Below are 15,723 nucleotides of genomic sequence, written 5' to 3'. Positions count from 1 at the left end.
TTAGAAAATTGAAGTTTTTTTTTCTTTGCAATTTAAAAAAAAATATATAAAAACTGTTTTTTGAAAAAAAAAAAAAAAAAAAAAAGGCAAAGAATGCAGGTGCTGCTTATTTCCTCTGCCATAACAAAGAGTTTGGGCCAACATATAACAGTTTTCTCATTGCTAGAGTTGGTGATTTATAGGTGGACATAGAAAGTGCTAAATAAGCCCAAACTCCAGATTAGCTTTGGGAGTCGTATGTAAGGAAAAATCTGTCATATAGTCAACCATGAACTCTGAGTTTGACAGCTGAGGCTTGGCCCAAACTGACTCATGAAACACAGCAGCAGGTCCCAAACACAGCAGCAATAATTCAACCCAATGGCTGAGAAAGCAAAGAATGATGATGTTTCACTGACCGAATCAAAGCTCAGACGTCAACTTGAAATGAGCAAGATGTTAAGAAAACTTTGCATCACTTAATTACTATAAATAAATAACTTAAGCAAAGCTCCAAAAAAAAAAATTAATTCACAACCATATGAAAACTAATGAGGTTGAGAAGATGATCAATAACTCATAGTTTGGTTGATTAACTAATAATTTAATATTTACACCTGAGGTGGGATTTATCTTAGTTTAGAATATGCTGAAGATGACACTTATTACTATAAATAATCAATAATGAAATGGGCACAGAACACTTATGAAATGGAGAAAAGTCTGTAGAAAAGAAAAGCAAAAGATAATAGCAGTCAGTTGTGTTCTGGAGCCCACACACACACACACACACACACACACACACACACACACACACACACACACTCAGCTCATCTATGTGCACAGAGGTGTGGGGGAACAATCATTTACAGCTCAGCCAGCAGGAAAGTTGGAGGCAGACACCCCCCCTGTGTGTGTGGTGAGGAAGGGGCTGATATGGAGAGAAAGGAGGGGCTAGTTGAGGTAAGCCACAAGTGCTGCTGGTAACGCCAGTGAGGCCTTTTGTAACCTTGCCAAGGCTGAGGTTGTATTGAGTCAGACAGTGAGATAACATATGTTTGACATTCTGGGTGGAGAACAGAGCAGAATGTGCAGAGGAGGCAGACATGATGCGGGAATTAAAAGAAGTTTAGGATAGTCACTCCAAGTCATGAATAGGGTAGAACTTCCCATGTGAGTATCTGTCTTGATTAACTAATAACAGTTTAATATGTCGTGTTCTGTACATCTGAGCAACATGATGTACATTGTCTTAATTTAGACCACAATGTTAAGACAATGTGGTGAGTCTTAATTTAGCTTTTCCAGAACTGATAGTCCTATCTTTAAGTCAAACACAACTTCCCAAAAAGTTCAACAAGACAAGGCTGTGTGTTTTTGTTTGTTTTGTTTTGTTCTAATTGTCTTGCCTTTGTGAAACACTTTGTGATCTATGTCTGTGAAAATTGCTACAAAAATAAAGTTTTACTTAAGGTCATAAAAGGGTATCTAAATTTAGGGCCATTTCCAAAGCAACATTTCTGTAGATGTGTTTATCTGCAGGTCTTTATTTCAAACAATAAAAATGTTTTATTATTGCATTTAGCTCTTCCAAACTCCATATTATTTTTATTTAATATTTTTTCTAGTATATGCCTTGAAACTGAAAAGGAACAAACAGCTTCTACCTTAGAATGTGCATCACAGGTTTAATGACAGTCAGAAAATCCCATTGAAATTTTTTTCTGCAACTTTTAAAGAAAGTTGGAATTCCATGTTCAGTTCTACTCTATTCATGACTTAGAGCTTGGAAATCTGAAGGTGCTGGCATCATGAAACCAACAGTGACTGCAACACAAGTCCCCACTTCACACACACTCTCCAAAGTGTCAATTGTGACTAGCTTGCTTCCTTTCATTAAGGGATAACAACTGTGGATCAACAATCAGCGCTCAGTTTCACAACAGTTTTCCGCACCTGGAACTGGTGAACAGGAAGTTTATCCTTAAATGCATTTTTATAAAATAAGCTTGTGGTCATTTAGTTCCAGAGAAAAACAAGATATTTTAAAACATAAATAGTAATACTTTTTAAGCATAGTGTCAAAACAAAAAAGGGAAAAATCCTTTATATCAGTTTTTATTTAAGTAGAAATACCAGCAAACCTTAAAATGCAAACTATGTAAAATAAATCTAAAGTTAAGGAGTTAAAAGTCAAAGAAGTGACGAGTGGTTTGAATAAAAGAAATAAGCACCACTATGCTGAATCATTTTAGAAAAAGCAAAGAAAAATTATCAAGTTGACTGGTCAAAACTTAGACAAGGTTGCAGAACAGAGGGGAATTATTGATTTATGGTGTAGCTGCTTTGTTCTTAAGAGATTCAGCTCACTTGGATTCAAAGAAAGAACATGAGAATAAACGCAACACTAAGTGCTTTCAAAAAATTTGACAAACACCACCATATCTCCAGAGAAGCAGCGGACGCGCAGTGGCAGAATGGCTTATCCAAAACAGATCCCAGAACATCACAGGGCCTTTTGTTTACCACTTTTATGGACCAAACAGACCAAATAACGTTATGAAGAAGAGGCCCCTGCATTCAGAAACGATTAATAACTATTGAGCATGTTTGGTTTCCTGTTGCCCAGACGCTGATAGGGAAGGCAGGCAGACAACGAGGAGACACATTAAAGCCTCTCGGTAAGGTCAGTTTACTCCAGTCAATGACTTAAGTGGACAGCGATGGCCTTGTAATAGTCTGGTCTTTCTTTCACAGCCTCCTTAAGCAGAGCATGAAGGTACAGCAAACAGGATAAAAGAGTAATGTTGTAAACAGAATCACTGTGAGGTCTCAAATGATGTTTCAGAAAAGCAGGACTTGAGTGCAGCACTATACCAAGTCTTGGTGGCATGCAAGATGTCCGATTTCTTCTCTTACACCAAAGGCCCACGGTAGTAAAACATGTTTTTAGAAAACAGGGCAGTTATGTCAATAATCAAAAAGGAAATGTAAGAAAGAACTAATTTTTGAAATCTGGTGTTATACCTACTATTCTCATCTAAAATTCAATGACACCCATTAGTGGGTGATCATGGGGTCCTTGCAAAGCCCTCTGGAATGAAGTCAACCTAAGAGTCCCAAGTTGTGTTCAGGATCAGTGATTTGTGTGACTTTAGACTGCATCACACCAGTGTTTCATTTCTTTTTCCTTTATTTTGATTATTTTCAAGAGAAACCCCATTATGGTTGCTTAGCAAGATATTTAAGGAATCATTCAAAAAATATTTCAACCTTTCAACATTTTTAATATTTGACCTTCCCTGAATAAAAAATATGAAGAATTTACAAACATGTAAAAGATCAAATATAATGCATTGGATTAAACATAATCTAAAGCCCATATAGAAAGACAGCCCTGCAAAACTAAAATAATCTGAAATGTACTCATAAACCATTTTGGAATCACCAAAGATCTAATTATGGTTTTCTGACAAAATAGTTTATACCCACAGTCTTTTTGATCCAATTCAGTAGAACTTTTTTTTAAATAATCAATGCAGCTGAGGTATATCCTGTCTGACATTAATAATTTTTCCAATTCAAATTAATAAGCCACATTGATTAAATAAAGATAAAACATTTGAATTAATACAAAGAAAACCTTCTTTTCAAATCAGTATCCGTAACAGCACTTAATTAAAAACAGTTTGTAATTGAAATTGAAAATTGTCATCAATTACAAATGTAGGAGAGAATATTTTGCAGAAAAATAATTTATTTAGAGAATACAATTTGCTCATGAAACATTCAAACTATAAGCGTCCTTACTTGTAACGAAGAACTTCTTGGTGAAAGTGCAGCTGTCAAAGGCTGCAATTTTCTCTTGAAGGCTCACCACAAGAATACTACCAAAAGAAGAAAAGATAATGCACTGAAAAATGTCAAGAGAGAAAACTGTATTTTTACATGAATGAGACTTACTGTTTGTTGCAGTGGAGCTCATAGATTGGTGTCTTGAACTGAATGGATTTAACCATTTCGCCTGTCCGTAAAGAATACAAGTCAGCACAACAATAAGGTGGGCTGGTCCTGAAAGCACAGAGACACAAAATAAGCTTATTCAGCAAATGTCATTTTGATATTTACCATTTGAAATTAGTTAAGGACCAAACTTTAGGTGACAAAGTTGGATCATAAAATGATCTCAAAGAATATTAATTTCTAGATATGCCATAATATTCAGATGAATTAGAAATAGCACAATGGCTGTTTCATTTGAATTGGTTAATTTACTTAATTGGCTTATTATTCCAGTGTGTACAATTCAAGGAGAGATTCCAAGGTAACACATTTATATCAAATGGTTTTTACAACTCATATTATTCAAGTATAAGTTGTTGTGGATGGTGATGCTGTGAGCAGGAAAGATGTCCGGTATACGTTATTGTAACAAATCTGAAGAGGCTGCTGACTGGTGCTTCGGATGCCATGACAAGATAGCAGTTTAATATCCAGGCAGCAGAGACAATATTTTACAGTAGCATGTCCTGAATGACATCATCAGTTCCATCTCATTTGCTTTCATTTGATTTTTATTTTATTGTATGTTTTATCATTTCTCTACTTGTGATCACAATGATGTGATTGTTCAGAAGCATGTTGGTCAGCTGACATTGTAAATGTGCTATATAGATAAGCTTTAACTTGACTTTTGCTGCTCCGCTTTAAATGTTTGTCTGGCCGTTTGCTTCGGAAGCTGATCAGAGAGACGATGGGAATATGCAAAGCAAAAAAAAAACTGTTGTGGTACCTTTTTTAACAGTCTGAACTGCAGTAGCTCTTATTTTGAAAAGCATTCTTTTGTCTTTTGGGCTTGGTCAACCATGACTCGGGCACCTGTTCCCTTTTCAGTTTCCCCGCATTGCTGATTGAGCACTTTCTAAACAAGACTGAGTTTACCTAGCCTGGTAAAAATCAGCCCAGAGGGACTGGATCTTTGGCTATTGTGAAATGATTACTAGTGGAAGGCACGGACTCTGCTGAAGTTATCAATTTTACCCAATCACAAACGTTTGCTGCAATGGTTATCCACTAGTCCGATATGAAGCTTAATGTAAATTGCCTGGTCTGTAAACAACCATCCTCCACTGTGGCAACAGAAGTACCGAGCCAAACCCAGTTGTTAATCTTAATTCAATATTCGGACGTATGGCCAACATGGACTGAACGGCTTTGTTCACTTCCTCCGCTCTCAATGCCAAACTAAAACACTATGCAATTCTACTACAGTGCAGAAAATTAACACCATGGTTTACAACTTCTCCTCCTGTTCTTTGATTGAAGGAAATCTATCCTGAGACAGAAAAGACAGAGAAGTAAATGGGGATGAGAATCAAGCAGAACTGTGCATTAAGGCCATGGTCGGGCAACTTGTTACCTAAAGCTGCCAGATACCATTTTAGCAAGGTATGTTAAATGTCCCCTTTCTTTTACCAAATGCCAAAACATTATAACTGATTAATGTGTTTAATACATTTGATGATACACTGATACACTTTGTCATGAGGTGTAAGTGTGTGGATGGACCAAAATACAGACAGGAGTTGGGAGAATAAATATTTTTGGCCTTTTAAAAAAAAAAAAAAAAAAAAAATACACAGGGTAGTGATGGGCCAAACGACAGAAACCTTGGCACATGTGCCGAGTAAACAAGACAAAAGCCCATATCGGTGTGTGTATCACTTTAAGGAAAACTACATAACCAATACAGTTCCTGTGTCGTTTGGATGTGAACACGCCAAATTATATTTATGAGGGAGAAACTGTGTTGACACGTTTGTGGGTTTTGTTGGATGGAGATGCTTTGTGTTCTTTACTTTGCATTTGTTTTTGGCTCATACTTGAATACAGGCATGAATCAACCAACGAAGAGGACATTTTCTCCCGTGTGGGTGGGATCATTTTCATCTTATCATGGAGAAAAAAAAAAAAGATTATTCAGTTCTCATTTACACTTTTGATAATTTTTTTCTCTTGGCTTATTCCACTTTCTTTCTATAGGATATTTGAATTAGTTTACAGGGATTAACTTTTATTTATATTGTAGGTGAAACATTGGATTTTCTCCCAGTTGTCTTACTGTAACTGGAGCACTTCCACAATGCTGAGGCAACATCGTACCCGACATGAGGGGGATGCACCGGTTAACACTCTGTGTTAAACCCTGGTGTTTCCAGAAAGCAGGCAGTTGAACTGGACCTTCAACTCAACCATCTGCTCCCAGTTCAAGTTTGTCATGATTAATTGTGCTGATTTGTATTTTAATGTTCTTGCAAATCACTCCATGTAATTACAATGAATTAGTAACACAGGTGCATTTTATCTTTTTCTCAGATGACATCTGTGGCAGCAGCTGAACATGGAAGTTGAAGAGAGCAAAGCCAATTCAAATGTCACCATGATGCCATCATCGAGGAACAAATATGCATCTCCAAGGCAAACACACCAAGATCATAGGATCCACTACAATACTGGGAAATGCAAAGACTACGTATACAACCATATACAAACTTGCAATTAAATTTCTATGTATGCCGTCATCATAAGTGCCCTGTGAAAGGGTGTTCTCAAAAGCAGGAGAAATGATTTGAAAATGGAGCAATCGTCTCGGCCCAAAGCTGTTGCAGCACCTGATGTTTCTAAATAAAAATGTGTGAATGAACCTTGTTCAGTCCATTCCAGACTTTATTGAATTTTCCTGCAATGACTTTTGCAACAGCAACACAGTGTCAACACAGTGTCAACATAGTTTGTGAAATGTGCCATACACCCAATGAGGCCTCATTTGTCCATCACTAACACAGGGAGCATAGGGAGCCAGAGCAGAACAAAAACCACAAATCCAAGAAAAAAACAGCAGGGAAAACAGGGGAGACATGGAAAAATATATTATTATTATTATATAATATATATATAATATATTATTATAATATAATATATTATTATATTTTAATAAGAAGAATATAACAGTATAAAAAAGGATTAGCCAGGAGGAACTGACGATGAGTTGCATACATACATGGGGAGGTCGATTAGAAATGGATTGCAGGTGTGAAGGGAGAGAGAAAGTGGCACAGAGGGCGAGGGAGAGTACACAGGTGAGTAGTAAATAAATCTAACACTAAACAATGACTAGACCTAAGAAACATAATTCAATTTGAGTAACAAAGAATAACTAGAGCCAAGAAATAAACTAGAATCACTAAGAAGGACTGAAACAGAACAAGATTTAATAAAAGAAAGAGACTAAGGAACAAAGAAACATAGACAAACCTCAAAACAAACCAGGATTCTAACAATTTGAACTTTCTATTTATAAAAATAAGTTTTACATAGAATAGTACTTCTTTATATATCAGTATGTTTTGGATAAATGTACACTAGGGTTATGCACTCACAGACAGAATGAAGCTTACATTTGAAGGATAAAATATGCTCAATACAGTATTTGTTTCCACCACATCCTGCTGCTCTAATCCTTAGGAGAGTTTTCAAAGTGAGAGTGAGACATGTGGCCCAAAAGGAAAGGAAATGCTTTGACATAAAACACATTTAGGAAAAGTCTTTCAATCATCACGGCTAAGAAATGAGTTGCATGAGCAAGCTTCTCCAACAGCAGGCAGTGGCTGCTGGCAAAGAACAAATGTGGACATAAATCTTAATCAAGAAAGACCCCACCACCACAGTTACCCCAGATCCCCGGTGCCCCTTCCCTTCCTTTGTGAGAAAAGCTTCCACTGGCATTCTGTCCTCTGTCACCCTTGGTGAGGCCTGTGGTGCCGCGCTGGCTGAGAACAACCGAATGAAGAAAAAAGATGCTTTTGTTTTTAAGCCTTGAATCAGAGTGCTTTCTGTCAACAATCCATTTAGTCTGCTTATACATACCGAGTGGACTCCTTAATAGTCTCAGCAGGGACACTTCTTGGACATTTGGAAGCCAATGATCAAATATTAAAAATAACAAAAAAGGTCAAAACACACTAAAGTGTTCCAGCAATCACTGAGATTGGACATTCTGCATCTTTAATGGGGAATTTATAATCAAAATGTATGCACTACATCAGAAAAACAGCTGCTGTGTTGCAACTGTGAGTCACAGAAGCAAAATCTGGCTGCTTAGATGAATTGACCAAAGACGATACGAGACACATTTAGGAAATACACATTAGTTTTATTTTTGTTATTTATTTATTTTTTTTAAGATTTCTTTTTGACACTAGTGGCTTTTATGTGACAGTAATCTGACAGGCCGGGGGCAGAGAGAGGAGTGGTAAAAGAACAGGATTCAAATTTGGGACGTCCACATCGAGAGGCGCTCAATTTAACCACATTGGTTTTGTTTAAAGCAAAATTTGCTGCTCAGCACATGAGTCTGACTCTCCTGACTCATCTTTCACTCGTGTTTGCAAGTCTGGATTGTTGAAAGCATGCTTTGAACTAAATAACCCTCCGCTGCTGCATTGTGTTATATTAACACATTAAAGTTTTAGATTAAACACATGTGTTAATGTGGTAACAGCCCTAATCTACATATACCCTCATGACATGACAGAAAATGACACAAAATTCATTTTTTTTGCCAGATTTTGGGCTTTTAAATCATGTGGTCTTAAACTGGTGATCAGTTGAGAACAGCCTATTTCAATGTAACTGTTTGCAATAAATGCTTACTCAGTCTTCTTTTGGGTCTGACTCCCATTTGTTCTTTTTGCATTCTAAAGCTGTATTTAGAACCTTCTTCCGATCTAAGAGTGCCAAATGTGAATTCTTGCCATTTTTAAATTGGTGCTGCATAGAGGTATCAGATCCTAGAACCTTTGAGTGTCTGATGGAGCCAATGCAATGACAGCATAAAACTGTGATTCTTTCAAATGTGTTTTTAGAGATTATATCAAAAAACTCAATGTCACTACAAGTAAACACTCTTGATCACAGTCCAATTAAGTGTTAAGAAGAATTAGAAGAGACAAATGTCTCCACTGGCAAAGCTAATATGTTTACATCAAGACTGATGAAAAGCTGTTTTCTGCTGTAGTGTGTGCAAAGGCGATGTTTACCCCTGTGTTTTTAAAGCTGCTGGCTGAACAGCAATGAAGAATTTGGATCTATAAAAAAATCTAAACAAAGAAATCCAATACTGCAGCATTACAGCGCATTCATCACTGAGGTTGTTATACTGGAAAGAAACAATAAATTCTTTGTTTCGTTCTGCAGGAATATTTTGTCAACAACAAAAAAACCGAGATGCCACTGAAAGTTGACTCAAACAATCCCTGAATCAATTCTTCCTTTTTAATGGTTGACATCTTCGTCAACATTTCAAAGGTCCACACTTACAGTTACCCCTACCAGTCAAGACTAAAAGCATTAAGATTAATACTGAATTTCTTCCCAACAATAATTTACTTTCAGGTGGCTGCAACATCGATTTCAGCATTATCAGAGTCCGATCTATCCAATTCAAAGCTATATGCAGAAAAATGGTCCTTTTGGGTTGATTCAAACGGACAGTGATAACCCACTGTTATAGAATCAAAATGGCACAGAGTTCAATTGTTTTGTTTTAGCAGTATTTTAACAAATGGCTCAGTTCTAATGGAGGCAGTGCAGGGTCAGATATAATAAGATTTCCTGATGCTGGGGACATTGGGGCGTTGGTTGAAAGCACGGCTAAATCACAATTATCATTATGGATCATGGCGGGATGTCAGTCCTTGCACATGTTAAGGTGACGCCGAGCACCATTGCCCAGCTCAGTAACAGGCCTATTATGATGGCCCTATTAGATCAATGTGTCAGTTACTATTACTCAAACTGGCTCTTGGGTTTGAAAGCATTCAAAATGCAGTGCATGGCAGAGAGAAAGCTAGACCCATTTACTACATTTGACAGCAAATAAAAACACTTCAGGAACTAAAGATCAAACTGCAGGCCTCCAAGACACAGAATACACAAAAATATTTTGCAAAGAAAGAACCCTATTTATTTAAGAAGCTGCCTTTCATATCAATACTTCTGGTGAATCTCTGCAAGGGGAGATTATTGCCAATGACTTTGATTCAAAAAGTGCAACTTTCATTTACTTTCTTTCAGTTTCAATTGCATTTCCATTTAGATTTAGGTATTAAGTTGGTATACAAAGGAAAACAAAGAAGGAGTTAATCTGCCATATCATAAATTACAAGTGGAAGACAGTAGGTGAAGTTGTCAAATGTAAGGACAAAGTTGCTCAGTAAAGAATATGTGGGTAAATTGCCTGGATTAAAAAAAATCCCTTTATTTGCACTAAGACCCAAACATATTTGAGCTCCAGTTAATAAAAATAAAAAAAAGTTAATAAAAAAAAGACAAATGTAAGAAAATGGTAGAAAACATTCTGCTGAAGTCTCACAAATGTCCCAGGATTTCAATCTAAGTTTTCAAATTACAGTAGGCCCCTGCTGATTCACAGATTCTCTTGTGGAATGCAACTCCAAGTAATACCTGGAAATCTGCCTATTTGCAGATTTTTACAAAAAGAATATCAAAAATATTCTAAAGATAATGCAGCTTAGGAATATGAAATACCGAGGCGTAATGCTCCTTGACCTCCTTGTGGCCACCATTTGCAAAGCAGCCAATCCATGAGTGCCATTCACTTTTCTTGCCACTGACTAGCTGTAGCCCCAGGAGAAGAGGTAAGGAAGATCTCTACATGTATGCAGGAGTGCTGAGAGTTTCCACTGTGCATATTAATGCATACTAAGCTATATTTGGTGTATGACCCATTTAAAATTGGCAGCTTTGAGCATTTTTAGAGGGGTAATTCAGAGATGTCAGATTGTTAGGCAGTTGTGCTCTCTAATCCCCGTGAATTCCGAGAGTCCACTGAATTAATTATATAATTCAGTTTCATTATCAAACATGTCATGTAATGTTGGCACTGCAAATAATATATTTCCTACAAGTAACATATTTGGGATGTTACTTGTAGGAACACCTAAACTTAATGGAATAAAAGATTAGTTTGAATGCAACTATTTTTTGCCTCAGGTTTGTTCCACAAACAATCCACAATGGGGCTGTTCTCGTGGATAGCATGATTTTTTTTCAATTTCTGGATTAAAATGTGTCTGATTGCAGCACTGAATACATCTCAATAATAATTCAATCAAATGATAATGACAATTTGAAATTGCAAAAATAGTAATGTATCCTATTTATTGCTAAGTTCTTAAGGACAATTCAAGACCATGAAGCCATTTTATAGGAAAATTATTATAAATTACTCTTTTCATTTCCACCTTCAAATGAATGGAGTAGCATGTAATTTTATTTTATTTTTTACATCAGTGCTGATCTTATTCCATGAGGCTAAGGCAATCTGAACACATTTTTATATAAACATTAACTAAACCATGTGCTTGAAACCACAAGACTCCATGTGGATATGGAAAATATGGATGGAAGCCCTAGAAAGGAATTAAAAACTAGGCAAGTAATTTAATTTACAGGGAAAGGACGTTACCACATTTCCTACTGGTGCAAAGTTTTACAAGGTCCCTAAATACATGTGGCAATTACATGGTGTGGAAATGTTATACAAACACAAGTTCACTTTGGGATCCTGATGCTGGGTTTACAAAGAGACAGAACTCTGACACTCCACAATTTCTGAGGAATGGTATTTCCATTAAATTATGCATTAAACCTGTATGAGCCAGAAACTGATCTAAGAATGGCAGAACACTGACAATGGTGTTGTATTGACATTTATTTAAGAAGCACTAAAAACTACACAAAGAGTTTTGGCAGAGTAGAAAATTCTATGAATAAAGGATGACAGTTTGGCAAATAGAAAAACTAACATACTTAAGAAATTCTATATAGAACAAAAAGCTGTTCCAATTGGAGACCTTAGCTCACTGACAGAAGACATAACTTTGGTCTTTTACATCAGCTTAATCTAACAAGATAACAATTATTAAAAAAAAGAAATTCAATCAACATAGGATTTTTGTTGTAAACAACAACATCCTCAGGAGTTCATGGTTTCCATGCATGTTACCCAACAATGACCAAGGGTTATCAAATTTCAGAAGATGCCATAACAAATATAGGATCACATAAAATTGATACAACTGTCTGGACCTGTGGATAATGGAATCTCAAACATAAAACCTCTTGTATGAATGTTTATTTAAGGAATGTTATAACTTTTCCAAATGAAAATGTGAAGAAAGTGTGACATGCCACTCAGGGCCTATTTGCAGATTTTTCCAAAGAGAATATCAAAAATATTCAAAAGATAATGCAACTTAGGAATATGAAATACTCCTAAGCTGCATTATGCATTTGGTAAGAATGCAGAGAAGGAACATATGAATGTTAATTGGAGGTTTTGGTTTGTCAAAATAAAACATCTTTAATATTTTTCTTATTTATTTGCCTTTGACCAAAAACCAAACGCATCACTCAGAATTCCACAGTTAAAAACACAGCAGTGTCAGCATCCTGCTGTGGGGATGTTGTAGTTAAGAAGCAGATAAGCTGGTCACAATTAAGAGGAGAATATTATTATTGGAATGGTTTAGATCAAACATACTTATAAAGGGTCTAGTCAAAGTCCAAACAAAAATCTAATTGAGAAGACATGAAAATTGTGGTTCAAACCACAATTTTGTTGTAGAGAGATTGGTCGTAGAACTCTACAACCAATCTGAGCTCTTTGTGGACAAAAAAAAAGGCAAAAACACAACCCAAAAGAACTGAAACTGTAATTGCAACAAAATATTTTAACTCAGGGAGGCTGAATATGAATGTGTGACATTATTTCAGACATGTTTCAGCAAAAAAGAATTCCAACAAAATAAGCATACATTTTCTTATTTTTTGACAAAATGTGAAAAAGTCAAAAAAGTATGAATGCCTTGGCAAGGCACAGTAACAGCACAACATTTTTATCAGCACCTCGAAACTCTATCTTCTGAGTCATTTCCATAACAACTTGTAAAGAAACAACAAGGTTCTTTCTTTACCCACTCATTCTGAAGTCCTACTTTCATTTCATCTAAAACTCTTATTCAAAACAGCAGAAACTGCCTGCCACATCAGACTGCCGAGGGCCCAGGGGCCACAGTTATTGTGGCATGCTACAAGCACTACCTTAATTACTAAGGTAAAAAGTTCAACCACAACACTATGGATGGAGGCTGCCAAAGACAGATTTCCTTTGCTTTTGACCTCTATGACCCTTTACTTACAGTAGCTTGCGAAACAGATATAAAAGCCAAAGAATCTGTGTAAAACACGTTACTGATCACACAAATGATGAACAAAAAGAAAGCAATACTAGTACCATGATGGCAAAGTAACTAGTGTAGCAGTTTAAAAAATAACATAAAAATGTATGTCATCACAGTTCTTAAACTGAGCTGATTCCTTTTTTGACAGCAGCTTGGTGGATATTAATATTCATTGTAAAAACCACAGCTTGCATTAGATCCAATTTTAGCCATTTTAGCAAAGTGTGCCAGTTTTCTGTCAAACCTAAGTTAAACCACATGACACAGAAACATATGCTCCCAGAGAAGTTCTTTTTCTTGCAAGAGTTCTATTTACAAATGTAAAAATGTCAGCTTTCCTGGTGCATAACAATGTCAGTTCTGTGGTGTAGAGGAAGTACATTCAACCCTTGAAATTGTTTCAATTATTTCCAAATAAGATTTCTTTCCAGGATATTAAACAAAGCTATTCTAAAAGTGATCTCATTTAACTGCATGATGACCCAAATGAAAGTTAATCTTTAATACCGTCGTCCTCTTTAGCTAATGTATTTTAGCACAGTATTTATTCCGACAGCAAGAGGCCAATGATGGAGGCAGAACACAGGAAAAGTCCTCTTCCTGATTACAGCCAGTTTTAATGACGCTCGTCCAACAAGATCTCAAGTCGGCCATTTCCCTCACAGGAAATTAGGACTCATTGTAGGAATCTGGAATCTGCCAAAAACTGTCAACTAAATCAGTAACTAATTTAATTCAAACTCAATTAAAAATACCTTATTTATCCCCAGTGGAAATTAAACTCATATCATCCAAGAATCTTCAAAAAGGATCTCCAGTAGCGGTCAGCCTTGGGACCAATCCAACAGTGTCCTCTCACTGAAGACACTGTTGGACTGTCATGAATTTCATCACATGCTAACAGTTCAATATCCAGTCAGCAGAGATGATTTTCCACAGTAAAATGTTCTGGATGACATCATCACTTGTTGGCAATTCTACTAATCCTCATCCTTTGTTTTTGATGCTGCTCTTTAAATCTCTGTCTGTCCATTTGGTTAGAAAACCAGGTAGAGAGATGTTGGAGACGGGGACCGGATCCTTGCCCATTGTGATTAATGGAAGAAATGGTGTGAATTTTCCTTCTTAGCTTTTTGGTTCTGCTCTGCATCCATGAGGCCTCTACTTCAATTCCTCTGGGATTTGGGGGTCACAGTTCAGGAATTATTTAAGTCTTGGATGCTAATCAGTTGCTCTGGGCTTTAAAAAACAAAACACGTTGTTACCACAATTACACATCACAATAACTGCTCAAACATAAAAAAGTAAATATTGACAATCCATCATCCTCCTATTACTTCCTGTCATCCTCTTTGTCCTTTTTTGCCAGTGGCAACATCCGGCTGTTGATGACTTGTGTGATGTAAAAAGTTTTTCAATATGGCTGAAAAACACTTTATCATTAGGCAAAAACATTTTACTGAAAAATGTGTTTTTTGAAATTGATGTGTTTCAATCAAGTCAATTTATTTTTGAAATTTCAATTTGTGAAATTTTGTGGTTAATGGAAATGCAGCTTTTGACACAAACAGTTTATGTGTAATTTTTTTGTTGAAGCAAAAATCAGCTCACATCAAGGTATTCACAATGCATTTGATATTTTGACAAAGTATTGAAACATAGTAACAAAAATACACTGTATGACATATACCATAGTTGTTTTAAACCAGTGGTCCCCAACCCCGGTCCAATTGGTACCGGGCCGCGCAAGAAGTAATTAAATATTTCCGTTTTATGTATTATAAAAGTCTGGAGGATCTTTTATTTTGAAAATCCTTTAACCGGATTCTCTCAGTTACTTGTGCGCCAACACTGAGCCCACAAGCAGCAAAATGATTAAGAAACAGATCAGATGTCTTTGGAAAGTTTCTCTGCAAAGGGGAAAAGGCCCAGAGGAGAGACAGGAGGATGGATTTATCCCAGACCGGTAGGTAAGTCCCACATTACAAGCCGCTCTGTGTAACATGCGGCGATCGGCTGCTAATGAGGCAATGAAGCTTCCAACTGCTTCTCCACGTAGAGACCAAGCAGGCTGTGGATATAAGCAACACTTCGGGTTGCTTATATCTCATCACTCCCAGATGGGACCGTCTCGTTGCAGAGAAACAAGCTCAGTGCTCCCATTAATCGTTATTGTGAGTTAAAATTTTCACGAAAGTAAAATGTTCGTTTTTGTTGCGCATCTGTATCTTATTTTGAAGGGATATATAAACGTTACCATAGCGACCAGAGTCAGAGTGTTTGGGCGAGAGGGGATGAGTAGAGCTTGTGAGTCTTAAGTCTGGTTTAGACGGCAAGATTTAAGGATTGTCGGCCGATTCTCCAAACCTCTGTGACCACAGAGCTGATAAAAGTACAACAGGTTCGATCGGTTCGTGTG

At 36.6% G+C, this 15,723-nt stretch overlaps 1 protein-coding gene across 1 annotated transcript in view; it reads right to left on the bottom strand.

Annotated features, from left to right (window-relative positions):
- bcas3 (BCAS3 microtubule associated cell migration factor) overlaps positions 1 to 15,723 on the bottom strand; it is a 135,430-nt gene that overhangs the window by 86,487 nt on the left and 33,220 nt on the right. Inside the window, exons 8-9 of the mRNA XM_015044801.1 lie at positions 3,943 to 4,050; positions 3,790 to 3,866 (exon numbers count right to left, since the gene is read on the bottom strand). Coding sequence (XP_014900287.1) covers positions 3,790 to 3,866; positions 3,943 to 4,050 — 185 coding nt within the window. The remainder of the gene's footprint in view (positions 1 to 3,789; positions 3,867 to 3,942; positions 4,051 to 15,723) is intronic.

The sequence above is a fragment of the Poecilia latipinna genome, unplaced genomic scaffold (genome assembly GCF_001443285.1).
Source record: "Poecilia latipinna isolate Pla-1442-1.1 unplaced genomic scaffold, P_latipinna-1.0 Scaffold691, whole genome shotgun sequence".
Taxonomy (NCBI): Eukaryota; Metazoa; Chordata; class Actinopteri; order Cyprinodontiformes; family Poeciliidae; genus Poecilia; species Poecilia latipinna.
The sequence above is the reverse complement of the archived record's forward strand: the minus strand, read 5'-3'. Positions and strand labels throughout refer to the sequence as shown.